The 22038-nt window shown below is 40.2% G+C and overlaps 1 protein-coding gene across 2 annotated transcripts in view; it reads left to right on the top strand.

Moving 5' to 3' along the window:
* COL14A1 (collagen type XIV alpha 1 chain) overlaps window positions 1-22038 on the top strand; it is a 179582-nt gene that overhangs the window by 23958 nt on the left and 133586 nt on the right. For both annotated transcript variants that reach the window (XM_006026800.2, XM_025207819.1), the window contains 6 exons: window positions 15638-15793; window positions 16517-16636; window positions 18432-18596; window positions 19040-19201; window positions 19592-19749; window positions 21079-21208. In XM_006026800.2, coding sequence (XP_006026862.1) covers window positions 15638-15793; window positions 16517-16636; window positions 18432-18596; window positions 19040-19201; window positions 19592-19749; window positions 21079-21208 — 891 coding nt within the window. The remainder of the gene's footprint in view (window positions 1-15637; window positions 15794-16516; window positions 16637-18431; window positions 18597-19039; window positions 19202-19591; window positions 19750-21078; window positions 21209-22038) is intronic.

The following is a 22038-nucleotide window of genomic DNA, read 5'->3' as shown; positions in this document are numbered from 1 at the left end:
GCTGAGATCGTGGCGGTGCCGCGGGGCTGGTTTAAGCAGCCGTAGGCAGCTGGCCATGAGGGGTGGTGTGCGTGAGTGTCCCCAGGCTCCTGGCCTGGGCCAGTGCAGGCTTCTGCCTGTCTTGGCCACCCAAACACTGGACGTCAGTTCAGTTTGTTATCAGTTCAAGCTATGCAGCTTAGAAAAACCTCCCTCAGGCATTTTGAACCACTGTACTTAGCCTGGGTTACATTCCCATTAATGTGTTGGAAACCCTTTCTTTCTTTCCAGATACAGTTCAGAGAATCTTAGTTTCTTTCAACATTCCCTGATCTTCCAGCACTTGTACCCCAGCAGTTTTTTCAGCCAGCTCATTCACAAAGCTCCTTTTCTGTGAAATAAAGGGGGTTAATAATTTTATGCTTCCTTAGCTGTTTTACAGTGTTACAAATGGTTTTGTACAAGGGATTCTCCAATTGCTTCTCTTGAAACAGGGGTTCACAGGATCTCACCTGCATCCAGTTCGCTTCTAAAAGCTCTTTTGCATGCAGGTATTTGTTGTGACCTGTTCGAACTAGAGTAAGATACAAAAACCAGGTTCATCAGTTTATCTCCAGTGCATTCAGCAAGCTGCCTTGACTAGTACCCTGGTTCAATAAAGCACTTAAGTATATTCTTAAATCTTTTGCTCTCCAGGACAGCACTTAAAACACATACTTAACTGCTGTGGAAGAGAAACATGTGCTCTGGCAGCGGAAGAGAAACAACTGTTTCATGATATCTTGAATAGCACTGGTTTACCAAACTGAGGCTTTACAGTAGTGTAAACAGGGGAAATCTGCCCAACAAACTTGACAGGAGTTGCTCCTAAAATGATGGAAAATTACCAGTTTAATAAAATTATATTTAGAACATCTTGTAATAAACTTTACACAGCTCTTTTCTTCCCCATACCTGCTCCAGCCCTTCTGTCGGCTGTATCACTGGCTGTTTCAAATGCTTCTCTTGTACCATGCAACTCTTGTTCTAAATTTGCTTTTCTTTAGGCAGTAGTGTCTTCAGCCTGTGCTCTAACAAAATCTCTCCTGGGCCCTTGTGCAGTACATACAGTATTTTTCTCCCTAGATTCTGTAATGGGTGCATCTGTAGAATCACACTGCAAATGTGATCTCATAGTTTAGTACATATATAACATAGCATTGACTAAATCAGCATCATTCTTTTTGCCCTTATAGCTAATATAGTTGTTCCTCCATAAAGCACATAATGATCGAGTATTAGGGCAAAATAACGGAGGAGACGAATACAAACTCATTAGCTGTCACTTCCATGCTCTGCTGTTTAAGAGCAAATCATTTTTTTTTTAAATATCTGCTTCCTGGCTATAACTGCTCTGCAAATTTCAGTGTCTCCCTTGCCTATCTTACTATTTTGCCATGAGCAAAACTGGTAGTTGTCCCTGGGAGTTCTGCATACAATTATAGGTGGGATTGGTAGTATCACTATTATTAAGATTGCCAGACACTTCCGATTATAAGCCATTGAAAACAGGCTCCTTAACCTGTTGGGTAAAAATTTTACATGCCAAGTGCCTGCCAAGGTGTTAATTTTTTTAAAACTTCAGCCAAAAGAGCAAAGCCATTTCCGAGAGTGAGGGTATAGAAGTATGGGTGTAGCCTTGTGTAGCAAGCCTGGGGTGCTTTGAGCAGTCTGCTCCCCGGCATCCTGCCCAGCCTGCGTACCTCTCTCGGACTACCTGGGACAATCCGCATAGGAGAGGACTTTCTACCATTGCTATTGGCGCTCTCAAGTTATTGTTATCGTGAGCTCAAGGGGCAGAGGCCTGCATGACATAGGAAACGTTCTAAACTTGTTGATGCATTGTGGTGTCAGTGTGCAACCCACCTGAAAAAAATGATTTTTCTTTGCTAAGGGTGGCATTTAAATTGCATACATGCATAAAAATATTTAGCTGTAATGGTGAGCTAGTATGGTAGATCCTTCCAGATGGATACATTGGCTCTGGCCTGTAGAATACCTCTCACATCTCCTCTTTCCTTTTCCTCCCCTAGAACCTTTCCAGCTCCACATCCCAATTTAGCTCAATAGCTAGAGGGCAGACAGGTGGTGTCATACTGTGGCAGATGTTTCTGCCTGAAGAGTTTCTTAATGTTTAGTGTTTCTTTGTTCTCTCAAGGAGTAGTAATAAAGCACGAGTTGCGAGCAATAATGAGGTGTCTGTCTGTCTGCAGACAGTTACTGAAATATTTCCAGTGTGTCAACATATTTCAATGGGGTCAAATCAGTTTGGTTGCTGTTTAAAAGGAAAAGACCCTCAGAAGTTCAGTTTGCCTCATACAAATCTAACACACTTCACTTGCCTGCTTTGTAATTCTTACTGTTTCACTTGCAGCTGTTGCTTTTATGAAGAGAACGCTTTACAAACAAGAAATTTAGCCTCACAGCATCTGTGGTGCATCCCTCTGTGAAAAAAAGCATAATAAGCAATACCTAGAGAAACTTGTTTTATATTTTCATACCTAAATTTGGGTACCTGAAAATCAGACTTCTAAATAAAAGCTATCGGATCCTCCCCAACCTTGCCCTTTTCCACTCCTGCTCCCACCTGGTATGGCATCAACTCATCTTTCCCCCCCAAGTCCTAATGTTTTTCATTGATGTCAGTGGTGTGTGCAGGGGCGCTTTACATTAGAGCTGTATGGGAACATAATTTCCATTTCAAGGCACATCCTGCAAGTTTGAAAGCTGGTTTAGTTCCAGATTGAAACGACACGTTGAAAATTCCAGCTTCATGTGAAACAAAGGCTGCTTGCACATGTTAAACCTCTCCCCGCCCCCACCCCTGCAAAATGGCACTTTAAACTCCGTGTGCTCTCATGCTGAGCGTAGCATAAGCCCCAGAAGAGGCAGTGTGTTAGTTGGACCTGGCTTACCCAATGCCTGTATAGACTGGGCGTTTTAGTAGAGGAGGGGGGTTGGCACTTTTATCTAATAGCTGATTAACTCAGTTTTAGATAAAAGTGCCAAAAAGCCCCAGTGAAGCACCTGAACTATACAGATGCTGTGGAGTTGGGTCAAAGTAACACGCTGCTTCTTCTGGTAAAGCATGTTTTTTTGTTTGTTGTTGTTTTTTGAATATCTGCAGGAAGCCAAAATGTTAGCTCTAAATGTTACAATTAGTACATTTTGTTGTGCTTATGACTCTTTCAATTGTTTTATAATTTGGGGATGAAACATCAAAATTGTTCTTTTCTGAAAATGTTGAGCTACCTGTCAGAACACTTCGTGTTGTTGTAGCTGTGGTGGGCTAGAGAATATGCAAAGAACAATTTAGTAATATCTTTTATTGGACCAAACATGTATTTGGGAGATATGTAAGACACATTTTACTTTACATTACAGAATTAAACAAGTCATCATTTTTCCGGTACTTAGCTTAGCTTAGACAAGGAGTGGGCAATTACTTTGGCTGGAAGGCCACTTAACAAATTTTGGTGACCTGTCAAAGGTCACACCCATAAAATCTTTTGGAAGATAACATTTTAACAAATTATAACATATTTTAATTTAATGTCAAAAAATACTTTTTGTCCTGATTTATGGGGGGATTTTTAGTAGCGTATATAAAGGTGATTGCATAAGAGCTCAAAATAAAGTCTTACTCTTGTGTATTGTGTGGGAAAAGTGTGGGGCTTCTGGGTGTGGGGGGCTGCCTTCATGATACATCCCAGAAGCTGGCCAGGAGTGGGGAAGGGAATGGAGGGGTAAGGGATGTGTGCAGCAGAGCTCGTTTGGGTGATGCAAGTGCTGGTGTGGTCTATGTCCCCCATCCCCCCTGGCCTGTGGCTGCCCCCACAGTGCTCTGCATGAAGCCAAGCCCCACCCAGGGCAGCCCATGCAGTGTTCCTGTCCATGCCTACGGGCCCTGGCTCTGAGGCTGTCTGCTGCTGCTGCTGCAGCTGCCCAAATACTGCTCCCTCCATCTCCAGCAGCTCCTCCTACTCCCCCAGCCCCTGCTGCACTGCTCTGGGCATGGGATGGGAGCTGCAGCCAAGCAGCTACTGCCCCAGCACACAGGGCTCCAGCTCCCAGCTGCCTTCCATGAACTCACCCATTTGCAGGTGGCTGCTCATTGCACTGTGCGGGTGGAGTGGGTGGAAGGGAGCTGGGAGCTGAAGCTGGAGCCCTGCACGCTGCAGCAGGAGCCACCCAACTGCAGCTCCCTCCCTCCCCCACAGAGCAGTGTGGCAGGGGCTGGAGGAAGCAGCGCCTGGCCAGCTGCAGCAGCAACAGGAGTAGCCCCTCCAGAAAGCTGTGCATGCTGGCCAGGGCTGGGGCCAGCGGACACAGGTGGGAGCATGGCACAGGCTGTTCCGGGTGGGAATGAGTGGGATTCATCCTCATGTGGCGTACTGTGGGCATTGGCGACACATAGGGGAGGCATGGGGGGGGGGCACGTGCCCCACCTGAGAGCACCAGTGCCCCCCGTGACAATGAGTGCTCCAGGTGATAGGGGTGCATGAAGAGTACTAGTGCACCCCCTGAAATTGGCTCTGCCGGTGGCATGTTAGTGGTGGAAATGCCAGCAGTGGAAGTGCCAGCTCTTCCACTGCCGCCATGCCACATGCGGAAGTGTAAGACACCCTCCACCAGTCACCAGCTGAATGCTGGGGGACCTCCCCCCATGTGCGTGCCCCGCTGGTGCCCCCCCAGACTCAGAAGGCACCAGTCACCCATGACTGTGGAGCAGCCGTGAGCTGGTTCCAATCAATTGGTGGGTGCCTGCTCATGGGCCAGATCCAATGAGCTAGCAGGCTGGATCTAGCCCATGGGTCTGTATTTGCCCACCCCTGGCTTAGACTGTGCTTACTTCTTTCCCCAACCTAAGGAAGGGCTTTTTGTGCCTGAAAGTTTCGATAACATCTCTTCCAATTATATAGTTATCTATTGAAAGATTTCCAAACCAGCCTTGCCAAATGATTCATGCTGATTTCTTTACCCCTGTGTAATTTTAATAAAATTACCATTTTCTGTTTAAAGGATGTTATTTGACTTTTGGCAAAATGTCCTTTTGTGATGGGGAAAAATTCCATCAAAAGAAAATTCAAGCAGCTTTACCTAATGTCCAGCATAATCTTCAGAGTTATGTGGTGCCCATCTTTCTATTCCCTGGGCCTGTCTACACGTACAATTAATGCAAAGTAATAATCTCTGGCTCATATTGCACCAGTGTTTATTGCTCCTGGGTACACGTGTAAATGCATGTCTTTAATTCAGATGATAACCCTGCCAATTTAAAACTCACTTTCCGGAGTAAAATGCTAATATCACTTTTTCAGACTTAAAATATGCCAGACACACTAGTGGCGTTGTATAGGACTTTTCCATAAAATGCTACAACAATAAAATTAACAGGGTCCTAGAGAAGCGACACAAATCCTATTCTCTATTAGAGAATTTAATAGAGAATGATATTCCTTCTTCAAAATTAACTTAATCACCCTATTGAATTCCACAGTAGAGACATAATTCTTTTTAATTTTATAGGTTAGTTGAAAAAAAATCATTCTGTAGTAATTCTGTAGAACTTTTCTCTGAGATAGATTTTTAAATACAGAACCTCCTTCAAATAGGTTCAAAGATAAGATTTGTCTTCTGCTTTTTAAAACTGTTGGAAAGTTCACAGGCAAGGAGTAGTTGTGAATGGCATTGAATAGGGAAATGCCTAGTAAAGTACTCCCGAGATTAATGGCAGCTGTGATGTGTTTTAATGCTTTCATTAATTTTTTGGGAAATAATATGATGTCACACAGCTGGGCTGTCTACGTGCAGTTTGTGTCAGTTCAGAAATGTTGGATCAGAAAATGCTGTTGGCAAGAGTGAGATCAGAGAAAGAATACTGTTCTCAACACTGTTCAGTAGCTTGTAAAGGATCAGGGGGCAGGCAGAGAGTCTCAGTTCCATGTTTGTCCAGCACCTACCACCACAATTGACTTTTATATTCTACCATAATACCAAAAATAAGGCTGCGTGTTTCTTCTTCCTTTAACAACTAAATAAGGAACAGCCATCAAAGTCAGTCCTGTGCAAAAAGGATTTTTTTATGGTGCCCACTGTAGAATTAAGAGGCATGAAATGAAGAAAATTTGCACTGAACAGAAGGAACACTGTTCTGAACTACTGACAACAAATTTCTCAGTGAGGTAGGTGACTTCAGAGGTACAACATTTGGGGATAAATACCAAATGCAGTAAACCAGGGTTGACAACCTACGTCCTATGGACAGCATCTGGCCCACAAAGAGATTTTTTCCATCCTGCCAGGCACACCAAAAAAAGGTTAATACTCATGGAAGTTTATATACCTGGACAGTGCCCACCAGCACTAAGCATTACTTGTATAACAAAACTTTTAGAACTCAGTGGTATACCCTTGCCTAGATTTTATAGGTGGTGTTTTCTCCTTACACGTGACTGATAAAGCCCTAAATTGCTTGGGACTTGCCTGCTGCAAAGTGCCTTTGTCTACTTCACCACAACCCTGGTTGTATGAGGAACCCTGGTCATGCCCATACAAGCAATATGTTTGATTATCCCTAATCCCAGTTCCTGCTCCTTTTAAACAAAACTGGAAATGCCTGTACCTGATGTATGCCAAGTCTCTGCTAAATCCTCTGTATCTCTGTCCCTGTCTCCTGCTCTTTCTCTACTTACGTCTCTAGACTGTAAAATCCTAGGGACAAGGACGGTCTCTCTTTCCATGTTTACACAGTGCCCAGTCTGTATTACCACAGGGGCCTTTGTGTGCTGCCATAATAAAATGATGAAAAGAGTAAGCTGCTGACGGGGGCTATTTGCTGTGATTGTGTTGTTCCCCGCCATCAGCCTGTTGGGAATTTAGTGGGACTTCAAGGAAAAGTATTTCTGATCTGGCTTGCAGTCCCTTTACTGTCATGATCTAAAAGAACTTGTGACAAACTGCACCTGGTTTTCAGAAGAGTCGATTCAGATGATTGATCCCAAATGACTCCACCCTCTCTGTAGCTCAGACACATGTGGTGAAATCCTATTTCCAAAACTCTTATTGATTTCAAAGGGACCAGACTGTCTCCCATGATTTGCTAACCAAAAATTATGGCTCCCCAAATTAATGACATTTCTGAGAATATGGCAGCATACATGCACATGATGAATTAAATGATAAAAATATCTATCAAATATATCTTTAATGTAATTTAGGGCCCTGTATTTAAAAATATTTTCCTTCTAATGAATGATATTATGCCACCAATTTTTCTGGACAACTCCCCATTGATTTCCATTGGAAAATGATGGTAAAACAAGGCCCATATTTCTTTTACTAGTTTATTGCAGTATTAAAAACATGAGAATATTTTGAATTGGTATCTAGGATTAAACTAATCAGGGATGCACTGACAGAATTGACTGGCACTATAGAATGTTAATTGAGTTGCATGTCTAATTTTCTGCCCAGAATGATGGTGTTGTACTTGTCTCTAACCTGAAGAGTAGTTTAAGCCTCAGAACAGCTGGTTTATTCACAGTGTAATGCACTCAGACACATTACCAAAGAGTGAAGGAGTTTCTCAAGTTTGTCTGTGAAGGATTTTTCTCAATTTCCATGCATTTCTAAGTGGGGGTGTTAAATATAAATGATGCTGGCAAATTATGCATAATTGGTCACCATACTGTGTTGCAAGTTCTGGAATGACATGGGCAAGGCTCCCTTTTCTGTACTTTTTTGCTACAAGAAAGCACTGCAAGGTGGATGGATATGTATGTAACTGGTTGGTTCATCATACTCCATGAGTGGTCATCAACAGCCCAATGTCTAGTTTGGAGGAGCTATCAAGTGGGGTTACCTAGGTGGCTGTCCTGGGTCTGTTACTGTCTAACAATTTGGACGATGTGATTGAGCACATGCTGAGCAAATTTCCAGACAATGCCAAATTAGGTGGAGTTACAAATACTCTGGAGGGGAAGACTAGGACCAGGAATGACCTGAATAGACTGGACAAATGGTCCATAATCAAATCGTCAATGAATCAGTCAACAAGGACAAGTGCAAAAGTGGAAAAACTGTACATACAAATACAGACTGGGAAATAACTGGCTAGACTGCAGTACTACAGGGAAGGACCCATGAGTTACAGTGGCCCATCAGCTAAATATGGGCCAACAGTGTGATTTTGTTGCAAAAAAGGCTGACAGCATTCAGGGTTATATTATCAGGAGCATTACTTGTAAATCATGGGAAGTGATTCTTCTGCTCCATTCAGCACTGATGAAGCCTCACCTAGAGCACTATGTCCAGTTTTGGACCCCACACTTTAAGAAGGATGTGGATAGTTTAGAAATAGTCTACTGCAGTGCAAAAATAATTGATTAGGGGCTGGGAGGCATGACTAAAGACTGAAAACACGTGGTTTATTTATCCTGGAGAAGAGAAGACTCTTGGAGGATTTGATAACAGACTTCAAATACCTGAAGGACAATTATAGAGAGCTTTTCTCCATGGGCTTTCCTCCACGGCTGTAGGGGACAGGGCTAAGGACAATGGCCTCAAGCTGCAGCAGGGGAAATTTAGGCTGGAGCTTAGGAGGAACTCTCTCACGATGAAGGTGGTCAAGCAGTGGAACAGGCTACCTAGAGAAACTGGAATCTCCATCTTTGAACATTTTCAAGAGGAGGTGAGGCAAATGCTTGGGATGGCTTGGTCAGGGAGGGAGGATCCAGCCTTGAGCAAGGGGCTGGACTAGGTCTTGTGAGGTCCCTTTTATTCCTACTTTCCCATGATCCTGTATTGAAAGCCAAATCAAAATAAGTCAACTGGTTCGCCTTCTTCAGTTTCAGCGGCAGGGAAGATGAAGGGAGAATATTTTATGTTTATACAGATTAGGGTGTCAGTGGAGTGTGAGGTATGAATCTGTAGCAACACAAGTGAACTAAGTTGCCCCAGCTTTGACCCTCAATGAAACAGGGTTAAGGATGGGACAGTTTTGCTGCAGTTGCATCACTATGGGCTCATGCACAGGTAGTAGTTATCACATAAGAGCTGCTGTGTGTTTCTGAGCTATGGCAACTTTCCCTCCCCTTTTGTGAAGCTTCTCCAAATGTATCTTTGTCTGTTCTCTACTCTGGTTAACACTGATTCTGAGAGATCTTTTATCATCCGTTTGTACTTTAAGTATAAGTCGCTTATATTTCATACCACATACTGTAGAGCTGCTATTGAACTGAAATGAATCCATATGTTCCAGAATTTTTAGTTTAAGTTATATCAAGCATGTTTATTGCCAACAATTCTTTAGGATGGTAGGAAAGTATCCTAGTATTCTGTAAGCTAAATAAATCTTCATGGTTTTAAAAATACAGTTATTATTCATCTTGACTGGCTTCTTAATACTCTCTTTTTTTCTTTTTTTTTTTAAAGAAAAATGTTTTTAAAATAATTGTTGTGTGTCTGACATTTCCCCCCAAATGACCAGTTTGTCATGAAATAAAAACATTAGCTCAAGTTTTCAGGTTTTTGAATCAACTGTCATTGAAAACTTGGAAGCTAGCACAGTCTGTGAAATAACCAGTGTGTTTTGTTACTAGACTTTTTTTTGTGTGTGGCTCAAATAGGAAATTTTATAACATCTTTTTGGTTATTTAATTTCTGGAAAAGCAAAATCTAAACAACCATAGCATTTAGCATTCATTAAATGGTGTGTTTGTTAGGTACAGGGATGTTAAGAAGAAGAATGCAGATATAACACATACAATAAATCTTAATATGCAGATTCCCCAGAGACAGCTAATTTGTATGCATCTCTGCTGTTGGTTAAAGTGGTTTTCTGGGATAGAGCCAATTGCCTGGCAAACGGTTGGCTGCTTTTTCTCCTACATAGTTGGTATGAACTGCACTTGTTGAGCTGGTCTTGCAATATGATGTAATTCCAATGTCCTAGTCCTTAAAAAAAGTTTGGAGTTAGTTTGATGAAGGCCATACATTTGTTGTGCATCTAGTTGATCTTTGCCTTCACATATGGGCTGTTTCATGTGATCTCTCGAATAATGCTAACACCAGCACACTGCTATAATAGCAATATCAGCATGCCCGGTTAGTGGATTGCTGAATTTTTGCAACTGGAAGCTACTTAGGAATCCAAATCTTTTCTGTTTTTCCTACATCCTAATTAAAATAGTGCACTGGTGTTTATTACATGTAACCCTGTCTCTCTCCCCAGTATAAGGTTTAATACTTCTTCATCCATCATGTTATCCAGTATTCCATGCATCATCATCACTCTATTCCCATTCTCCACTCCACTCCTGTCATCAAGCATCTTTGCTTTTGTGCTTTGTTATCCTATGAAGTAATTAGTCTTCCTGATTTTCACTTGTACTGTATGATCAGTGCCCTTTACTTGAACTTTCTGTCTGTCCCCTTCCACATATATTATAGGACTTCTGTGACAAGAATAAGAAAGGAAATGACCTAGTGTTGCCTGAGAAAGAATTATAACCTGAACTTCTACTATCAGGAGAACTGTGTATGTTGGCTCTTTAAAAAAGGAGCTACGATTCATACCAGAGGGAGGTCAAGCACCAAATGCATTACTGTAGTCTGTTGTAACTGTAGTCTTTATGCAGGTCAGACCACTCCTCCCAACCTGTGGCCACCTCCTACACAGAGGCCAATATCCATATGTTAAATACTTCCTCTTCCTAATCTTTGACCCTAAGACTTCAGGGAATAACAATGTTGCCACCCTAAAGAGGTAAAAGATCATGATTTTTTTGGTCTAAGAAAGTAATTTTTTTTAACAGAGTGTTTTCCTCTAGTTCCTACTTCTTATTCACTCCCACCACATTTAAAAGGGCTGGGTATATTCATGCGTACTGATATATTCCCTGGTGTACCTGCTTTCCACTAATCCCCCAGTGCTGTCCAGTGCCTCCCTGCAATACTGTTTCCTAACCATCCCCCACAGGCTAATTTCTCTTCCTGCCCACTTTCAAAGGCAGATCCCAAGAGCCTACCATAACCCGATTCCTGTGGTACATTTGAGCAGCTCCCCTGGACCGCGGCTTTTATTAACATTCTTTTGCAGAGTTAACTATGGGCGAAGTTGCTCTTGGCAAGGTCTGGAAAGGCTTTTGGCAGTGCTGCAACTTTTGTGCACTAGTACTGTAGATGGCATCTGTGTCTGCCCGGAAAGCAAGCAGCCCTTAGTAGTCAAAGGGCTACACTCAGCCTATGGAAAATTGTCAAGCAGGCAAGAGCCTCCAAGAAGTCTGAAATTCCTAACTTGGTGATGATATTGTTAGTGTTGGCAACACAAATGGGCTTTGTGCTGGTTTCTACCCTGAAAACCCTGCTATGCAATATTAGTACATTAGCATCATCAAGCTGGGCCTAATAAAGCCAGCCCGTTTTTGTGACTTCATATAGGAAGTGATTAAAGTACTCCTCCCTCTGGGTTCAGCTTGGTAGGCAGAAGGCATGTTGTTATCTGGTCACTTGTGGGTACAAATTTAATAAGGCATTTTCAGTCTTCTTCATGCAGACACACAAAAACTAGCATAAATTGAAAGACTGGAAGCAGCTGTTGGTGCAGACTACAATACAGTATCTGACTGCTCCCCTTCCTGTAGGGTATCTGCAGTTTTGCTGCATTTTCCAGTCTTCCATGAATTCTAAATTTTCCTTTTCTTGGTTTTTACCTTTCCCATGTGAAAATGCAGCAGTCTCAATGGAAATCATTGTGCTGTGTATAGAGTAGGAGTCATCTTATCAGAACAGACAAAAGGTTTGTCTTGTCCAATATGCTATCTTTTCAAATTGGTGTATGCCATCTGCTTCAGAAGAAGGAGAAAAGGTTTTCTAAATAAATGGGTAAAACTGAACAATCCTACTACCTATTTTACACTACTGCAGTTTGCAGTGTAACAGTTAGATTAAAGCACAAGAGTTCCAGAACCGTTTTACATCAAATTATTGAGGTTTTTGAGAGCTAGGCAAATGTACTGGAGAAACGTTCCTATTATAGTTAAGTTAGGATACAATGAAGCCTTAGTGTTGTCCAGAAACATCTGTATTAGACTGTTGTGACCAATAATCATTTCTTACTGTTGTACAAAAAGATTAGTGAAAAATTCAAAGGCTAAAACTAGTGATGAAATGTATCAACCTGAGAGACAATAAATATATTTGCAGCACACTACTGCTTTCACAACAGCATTATAAACTACTAGAATGATAGAAGCTAGGGTTTGTATTCCTATCAAATTGTAAAGATTGCTGTGATGCATTATACTGCTTAATATCTCACTATTGTTTGTTCCATTTTTAGGGAACTTTCTACAATTTCTGTTAAGTTCAACTGGAGAAAACATAAGCAAATAGTATACAGAAGTTTAACAAAAAAAGCTATATGTTTTATGCAGAAAAGCTTCCAACAACTACATCTCATCTATGAAGAATGAACCATATTTTCACTTTCAGTTGTCTTGGATCAAATAACAAATGCTGTTTGTTTCAATTGAATTGAATGGTACAACTATTTGAACTTATCTGTGATGACATAGAAATAAAATATTGAAAGGAAAACGGTTATTTGTTTTCTTTACTCTTTGGTTTTTGCTGCTGCAAATAGATTTTCTTAACCCAATGAATGGACTTTTTTTGACAAAGTAATAACTAAGAGGGCACTCTTACAAGCAGGGTGGGGGGTGGTACTTTATTAGAGCAGCTCTTCAAGCCACTCTAATTAAAGTGCTGCTGCATCTCCTGTATCAGTGTCCCTGTGCTTAAAAATAGTGGCAGGGGCATTTGAACTAAAGCTTGTTCAATGAACTTTAGTTTAAATGCCCCCACTGCCATTTTTATCTGTGGGGACACTGATACACTAGACACAGGAGGCTGCTGAAGCACAGCAATTGCCACGCTGCAGCAGACTTGATTAATCGAGTCTGCTCCGACGTGCTGGAATTCCAGCACATCGGAGCAGCCTTGGTGCTCATGTAGAGGTGCCCTAAAAGAGCGAAAAAAGTCATAAAGGAAAAGTTTGTTATGAAACAAATATGAAACCAATTGAGTTTCAAGGTTAGCACAAGTTTTTAAAGCAGTGATAGGTAATTTAGCCATGCAAATATTACCCTCCTTGAATGATGGGGCTAAATCTCTATGGACCCCAATGAAAATTTGCATTTGGGTTATAGTGAATCTGCTCAAACTAAAGGGCTTTACTGCTCTACTGACTTGTGTTAAGTAACCTGTTGCTCAGTTGCTAAGGGGACAGAACTGTACCTTATGCTAGGGACAAGGCAAATATTGCAAATTAATCTATAGGAACCACCGATGGCAAATATATTTGTGTCTACATCTTGCTGTGGCAGGTAACAGCTGCAATTAAATAATGAGAAGGCAAATCCTAACTCCTTTGAAGTCAAAGAAAATGTTGTCAGTTATTTCAGTGGTGGCAGATTGGGACTTTGCTTAGAGAAATCTTCCAATTCAAGCTTCCCCTTCTGACGCTTACTAAATGTTTTTTCTGGTGTTTATGTACTAAAACTTGTTGTTGGTTTGAAGAATATTGTCTTGTATGGTAAATGAAATATGATCTTTGCTTCAAATACAAGTGCAGTTTTTGTTTCCTCTTTATAATCGATTCTAAAGTGTTAGCAGCATATAGGAAAAGCATCTGGATCATGTAAGACTGTGGATGCATCTACACAAGATGTTTACTGCGGAGTTGCCTAATTAGTTCTGCAGTAAAATCTTGGCATCTACATGTGCAGCCCTATTAGGCCGCAATAAACTAATTAACTCTGCCATAGGTTAGTATTTGTGAACACAAATACTATCCTACAGAGGTATTATTTAGTGTGCAGTAATGCCCATGTAGCTGCTGATGGGGTTGGCTGGGGCACAAAGGTGCTTCATTGTAGGGACTGCCTGCCAGCTAGCACCTCCATGCAATACCCTTGTGTCCCAGCCAGCCCCTCTGTAACACACTGAGTTGGATCAGAGCAGCCCTGGGCTGGCAGGCTAACCCCCAGGTCCCCTGCAGCCAGAGCTGCTCTGACCCAGCTCAACGTGCTACAGTCCTGGGCGCTGTGGTCCTGGGCCTCATCAGCAGCTACACTGGAGTGTATTACATCACATTAATTTCACATGTTGATGCAGCTCATTAACAAAATATAATAATGTTATGGTTTAGTTTTGCCATTCACTATGCTTGTGCTAAATCTGAAACACAGGCTATGACTAAATCTGTGCTGTTAACCTGGTATGTGACTCTATCCACCCTCATAATGTTCTTCTGCACATTGAAAATATTTAGTGCTAAGATACTTATTTTATTATTTGTAAAGTGGTAAGGTTTTAAGCTAGTGATTTCATGCTTCTTTTATCTTTCAGTGTGGCAAAGGCACAACATGCTGGACCTTCTCAGTCTTCTTTCATTAAATCTCCTTTCTCAGAGCTTTGTTTGCAGAACCTGTCCCTTGTTTGACCTGTTTATTTTCACAATCCTATCCCTAGCTCTTGACTGCTCTGGGCTCAGACTCTTTCTTTACTATGTCCAGTGATGCATGAATGACCTTTTATGATCTAAAGTTCACACAGTGGTTTCTGGGGAAAATTGATTAAACAAATTAATCTATTGTCTATTGGACCACGTGAAAAATTAATATCACTTTCCACTTATCTCTTCTCCTGAGTGCAAAAACACACATTTTTGTCTCATAATACATGGTGACTCTCTTCCGTATTTGACTTGCTTCTTTGCAACATTTCCCCATCTGGCTTGTTCCCTACTGAATGCTGTGAGAAGTTTGCCAGCTTGATACTCACAAGCAGAAAACCAATAATTCATTGTTTTGATGCATATGCAACTCTCCCTTGATGTGCTGGCTTAGCAGCTCTTCTTCTTTTCCCTTCTCTTCTTCTTACTGTTCATGCAAACTATCAGTATCCTTGCTTTACCTAATCAGGCATCCTTTATGACTCTGAGTCCAGGTTGACTCTAAACCCCCCTCACATTTCTGTTGCCCTTTTCCCCTTTCTCACCTTCCTCCAGTTTCTCCCTAATTTAAACAAGGCTACAAGAATATTAATTCACGTTTCTGCTAGTCCCGAGGTCCAGCTTTCTGTTGCTCCATTTTTGTATGTTGCTTTTTCTTTCTAACAGGACAAGAGGCCCTGGGACCCGATCCTCTGCTGATTCAAACTAACATAGGTCTTTTGTGTTTGTTAGAGAAATGTCCTGTGGCATGAGATGAGAAGCTGACTGCTTGTCCAGCTCTTTTACCTGTCATTTATCCCTAACGGGATCAGCCCCACTTCATCCTTAGAAGGTTTAAAGCTGTCTACTTAATGTATGTTCTATTTTAATTTAGGCTCTAAATATTTCTCTCCAATGAACCCCCCCAAAATTCGTTTTATGCTTGGAGCTAAAATAGGTTGACAATGCCCCTTCAGTGTTTTTGCTCACCACAAAAAATGATGGTTCCTAGAAGACTGTTTTATCTTTTATGTTTTACACTTGGATTGAGAGAAGCATGTTTTATTTGCTATATATTATTTGTTGAACAAAACCTGTTATTTTCCATTTTATGGTTTACAGAGAGTCAGTTTACCTGTAAAACTCCAGCAATTGCAGACATTGTGATCCTTGTCGATGGTTCGTGGAGTATTGGCAGATTCAATTTCAGACTTGTTCGGCTGTTCCTGGAAAACCTGGTTACTGCTTTCAATGTGGGCTCTGAGAAAACAAGAATAGGTGAGGTTTACCTAGAAAAAAAATTAATATTCCAATCTATAGTAGATTTTTTTTAAAAGCCTTAACTTTTCAAGACAGTAAATAACTTAACACCTGTTTATTCATACAATTAGCATCTTTTTTGTCATTAATAAAAACATATGCTACACATGGAACTCCTATTAAAATCAGTGGAAATAATGTGCATGCAATGTTTATAGGATTATATGGGATTTTCCTCAGCATGCACTATAGTCATCACAGTCAAGGTCTAATCCAATGTCAGCTGAAATCAATGGAAAGACTCTCATTGGCTTCAGTCAGCATTGTATCGGGCCTCGTAAAGTGTCATTTTGAAATTAAAGACATGCCAACATGTGGTGGTTTCTGTCACTGGCTTGAACAATATATTATTTCTGTTTTATTACTTACAATTTAGATGGTTCAAAGGGGCATTTAATAAAATTGCTCTTTCATAAAATGAGTTCTTGGAATCCTGCTTAAGCTTGGAAAAAGTGTGTTACGCTTTCTTTAAATTCTTTAACACTTGAAAGAAAAGCCTTAGAAAATAAATATTGGAGTTGGCACTATGAATTACTTTGGAGGTAATAAATTATTCTTTAAAGACTTCAAAGGAGCCTTATTATGGTAGCAGAGTTTTGATAGCCTGGTATGTATAGCATATATAATATATACACTTGAAAACATAAATCAAATGAAATGCATTAATTTCTCATTCACTAGGTCTTGCGCAATACAGTGGTGACCCCCGAATTGAATGGCATCTGAATTCATACCGGACAAAGGAGGCTGTTTTGGATGCAGTCCGTAATCTGCCCTATAAAGGAGGCAATACATTAACAGGTACAGCATATATTTTGGCATTAGCCTCGTGCCCAAATATACACCTTGCTGCATAACAAAACATCAGTATGTTAAGTTTCGAGGGAGAGAGCGCTGTTTGTTTTTGTATTTTCCTTAGGGCTTGATCTCATGTCACAGGAGTCAGTGGGAGTCTTCCCAATCACTCCAGAGGGCTTTGAAACAGGTTGCAAATTGGAAAATCTGTGTACATGATCTACTTATGCCTCAACTAAAAGCAAAGGAAGTTTACTTTTACATGCTGGAAAGAGGCTACAGCAGCAAAAGCCATTCACATGGTTCATACACAAAGCCTCATTCAGTAGCTGAAAGAAAGCGTGTTGTTTTAATATCTGAATACTGGCAGTGGCAAATTTTCAAACAGTCACCAAGGGGGGTTTAGACTCCCATTAACTTTAGTGGTAGCCATGGACCTGAAGATCTGCATGACACATTGAAAATTTATTGATGAGTAATTGTCAGAGTCTTGTCAGCAAAGTAAAAATATTGTCTCTGAAAAGGAACCCCATAGCATTGGGGAAGCACTTAATAGTCCTGGCGCTCTTGCTTGGAGGACAACAGACTGAAAAAACTGGGAATGGTTTCAAGGAAATTATTGCCAAATTATTTTTTTTCAGATATCCTCTAAGTAATTCTCCCATTTCTCTTTCACCAGCCATTACTTTGGTGGAAGGAATGATTGTGACTGCTCTGGGAACAGAAAGAATAGACTGGGATACAATAAATGATAGAAAATTCAAAAACAAGTAAATCAAAATGGCTAATAAATCTGGTTAGTAGAGAAAGATTAGTTTGTAACTTTTGGCCAACCTCTCTTTATGTGGCTTTAATATGACTTCCGAATTAGACCCCCCAAATCAACAATAACTAATATTAAAATCTCTCTTAGCTTAATGTAAACTTTTTCTCAGTGCAGGAGTATAAAAAAAGCTTTAAAATAAGACTGTTTGGATTTTTTTGAGCTCTTATGTAATCTAAGGATCCAAGGGATGGCTCTGGGTGGCCTTATGTGAATTTAATCCTGAAGACTGAGCAATCTCATCTCCCAGAGATTTCAGTGGTACATGAGAGCACTCAGAGCTCCTTAAGATCCATACCAGTGGAACTAGAATTACCTTTCCCATGGTTTTTCTCGGCCTGAAATTAGCATGCTGTTTTTTTATTTGAGCCATGCCTGATGACAAATCAGCAGTTTATTTTCAGAAGTATTATCTGGAATCTTAATCGGCAGTTCAAAAATGTGTGCACAACAGGAGCTGTATTTTAAATGTTAAGCATAGTATTTAGGCCCCTTGCTAAACTTTCCAGGAAATGATTCCCTCTAACTTTCCTCATTGCATTAAGCTTATGAAAGCATGAGTGGTCCAATTTGGATGTAAGCAAATTTCTATTCTCCATTAAAATAGTTATATGTATTGAAAGGCTGTTGAGGCCTGAATCCACACACACAGAGCCTTGTTCCTTTAACTCAGTCTGTTTGCTTGGATTTTAAGTAAACTTTTACTAGATCTGATTTGAGCATCTGACAAAGTAGGCCATAGCCTGTGAAAGCTCATGCCTCTTTGAATGAGTTAGACTGTAAGGTGTCACAGTGCCCTAACTTTTGCCAAACTTCATGAATAACTACCTCTCTCAGTTTATAAATTATCCTTCAATAGATTTGTTGGCCTTCTTTAATTGAGTAGGAGTAAAATTACTAAAATTATTAGATCCCATTACAATATAATAGAGGGTTTTATTAATTAAAGTATTTTTTTACTGCTTCCCTTTTCTTAAGGTCTTGCCTTAACTTACATTTTGGAGAACAGCTTTAAGCCTGAGGCAGGTGCAAGGCCAGGGGTGTCCAAAATTGGTATATTAATCACAGATGGAAAGTCTCAAGATGATGTTATTCCACCTGCTAAAAATCTACGTGATGCTGGTATTGAACTATTTGCTATTGGTATGTATTCTTCCTTATCTGTTACATTGTATTGCATTACAGTGTATTGTATTTATAGGTCTAAGTCTTGTGTCTCCCTTGTTTGTATATTGTGCTTGTATGTGTCCTATCACACTCCTGAATGTATTGGACACTGTTAAAGATACTTTGGAAAGATTAACTGTATTTTCTCTATCCTGTGACTTACTGATAATATTACTAGTATTTTAGTAGAATAATAAGTACATCATGAAAATACTAGAGTAGTGCCTATAACATCTGTAGCATTGGATGTATACCATTCTATTTAATTAAAAGTACCTGCAAGTAAAATCATGACTGAAGACCTAATTCAAAACATATTCAGGTCAATGGAAAAACTCTCAGACTTCAGTGAGCTTTGATTAGTTTTGAATATTGCTGTATTTTGTAAATGTTTTTCTATTTTTATTTTCCAATGTAAGGTGTGAAGAATGCAGATGTAAATGAACTCAGAGAGATTGCCTCTGAACCTGACAGTACTCATGTCTACAACGTTGCTGATTTTAACTTCATGCATACCATTGTAGAAGGTCTTACAAGAACTGTGTGTTCAAGAGTGGAGGAACAGGAGAAGGAAATCAAAGGTAGATAAGAAACAAATTGATAAAAATTAAAGTTGTTTTAGCAAATTGTGATTTAGAAAATAGGCAACCCTGAACTAGTTTCTGGTATTTTACTCCTTTTCCATGTTTGTTTGCTACAGGGATTCCACATTGTCAGAGATGGTATCTTTCTGGTACACATTTTGTATTTGTGCTTTTGATTCTTTGCTCAGCACCTTGATAAAAACATGTCTTTCATTATTATGGTGTCGGATCACATAAAAAAATTAAAAAGCAAATTCATTCTGTTGTATCTATCACCAGTTGACAGGTGAAAAGAACCTGGGCAATCAAAGATGAATTATAGATCTTTGGCATCTCAACAAACAGTTGTTCAGCAAGGAAAAATATCATTTCTTTTTATTGTTTCAGCCCTAGGAACATCTGTTACCACACTTGGAGCTCCTACAGAGTTGGTCACATCTGAGCTAACAGCCAGAGGATTTCGTGTTAGCTGGACCCATGCACCAGGCAAAGTGGAGAAATACAGAGTTGTGTATTATCCCACAAGAGGAGGACAGCCAGAAGAGGTAATGGAGGGGAAGCATGTGATTTGGATACAAGCCAAATGAACTTACCAGCTAGGAATGATAGCACCTGACAGTAGGCCTCATTCTGCTTCCATTTAAATCTGTGATGTAGATCTTCTTGAGGCCCTAACGTGATCTGTGTTTTTATTTACATATGCTTTACATACTGTTTTATTTACATGTCCTTTACATATTTATTTGCATATCCATTCTCCATGTATACATTTGTAATGTTATTTCAAGGGCCACAGAGTCAAAAATGGCAAAGGTGATTATTAGTAAAGTTCCCAACTTTACTAATAATATAACTCACAAAAGACAACATTGGGAGTTGCAGTGGTAAAAACTGATAAATACAGAGATAATATGGAGGGTTGGTCATTTATGTAGTATCGAGAGACACCAGACATTTTGGAGAAGTCAAGGTCCCTGCTGGGAGAAGCTTATGACCTAAGCAAATGACTTGGAAAAGGGGCTGTGCAGGCAGATGGGTGGCAGCAAAGTAACAAAGGCATTATAATGGGCGATCAGTGCCTCCTAATACTGGGAGGTCACCAGCGGCCGATCGCTGTCTGAGGTGGGGGTGACAGTGGCAAACCCAGAAGTGCTGCTGGCACTTTTCTCAGGTGGGGCACAGCCAATCTCAGGGGGTGTACGTGCTCCCGCAAGCACCCTCTATGTGTCGCCAATGGGCATTATGATTGAGGTGTAGGGATAATTATGTCTTGCTTTCTGTAGATGTTTTGTTTTATTTTGAGAATGTGTGGGGGGGAGGTGTGTAGCATTGTAATAAAGTTTGGTATTGTATAACAAATCTACAGTACAACCTCATGGTAATCCTCATGGGACTGAGAAAAATGTAAATTAGAAAATGATGTACACTACAATAGGATTAGCCAATTTGCTGCATCATCATCATGTAAAAATCGGTTCCTGTGATCGATCGGGATTATGAAATTGGGGACGTGTTACAGACAGGGTTTGTTATAATGAGATTGTCCCGTATGAGAAAATGCCCAATAGAGTCTGTTCTTAATTTATTTTACATGAACTGCATTTCTTTTCATAGTTTGTTTGACCTGAAGTAGTACTCTGGATCCCCTTTATGCATATAACTGCCATCCTGTTTGCTCAGTGTTATATTTACACAAAGATGAGAAATGTGAGCAGTCTTGTATTGAACATAGCTATGTTGATGCTTAGATATTATTGTAAGAAGTGTTTTAAAAATTCTGACAAATAGGTAAGATGGGTACATTGATTAAACAGTAGTAAAGACCAATGATTTATTATTTTCTTATTTATTTAATTGGATTTTCACCTAAACAGGTGGTGGTAGATGGAAATGTATCAACAGCAGTTCTGAAAAACCTGATGTCTTTAACAGAGTATCAGATAGCTGTGTTTGCTATATATTCAAATGCTGCTAGTGAAGGACTCCGTGGCACGGAAACTACACGTAAGTATCTTAGCTGAGTATATTAAGGGCCTGAGTCTGTAGTACCTGTGCATGAGGGATGAGTAAGTACAGCTCAGTGTGAGCAAGGGATGCACAGTCAAATCCTTTTTGTTCATTTGCTTATGATAGAAATGCATTATATTTTTTAATTTTTCTACTCAAGTCCTTAGTTCAAATGCTCTTACACTTTGTAGAAGTTTGTTTTTAGGTCTGACTGAACGTTACAGCCAGAAAAGACAAGCTCTAAATCAGAACATTCTCAACATTTGGATCTGGATCCAAAACCTGTTGAATGGGCATATATAGCTTTTGTGCTTCCCTGTGGCCTCAGTTCCTTAGGAGAGGACATGTGATCAGGTGGATGGGGGACTAGCCAGGGACCTACAATCCTTGGGTTGAATTTCCTTCTCTGCCACAGACCTCAAGGAAATGGCTTAACCTCTCTGTGCCTCAGTTTCCTATCTGTTAAGTAAGGATTATAGCACTGCCTTATTTTACAAGGATATTGTGAAGTTAAATGCTTTTAAGATTTTGAAAGTATAGTGAGGCCATATAACATACATATGCACACACCACACCCAGTGCCCCTCTCATTTATGTAACATTGTTTTTTATTTACTTTTTCCATTTTGTCCCAGTGATAGGGCAGACTAGGATGGGAAATGAAGAATACCTTTTTAAGCTAAACCTGCAGGGTGATGTTTAAGTAGTCAAAATGCAGTTAAATAGTTTGGGAATCTGTCAGCAAATTTAAACTTCTGACCTTTAAAAATGTGAGGTGGGATCTTGCTACAAATGTTGAAAACCTTGGTCTAAAACATCATGTTAGG

The sequence above is a fragment of the Alligator sinensis genome, unplaced genomic scaffold, assembly GCF_000455745.1.
Source record: "Alligator sinensis unplaced genomic scaffold, ASM45574v1 scaffold895_3, whole genome shotgun sequence".
NCBI classification, from domain to species: Eukaryota; Metazoa; Chordata; order Crocodylia; family Alligatoridae; genus Alligator; species Alligator sinensis.
Note: the sequence above shows the minus strand (reverse complement) of the source record. Positions and strands in the feature narration are given on the sequence as shown.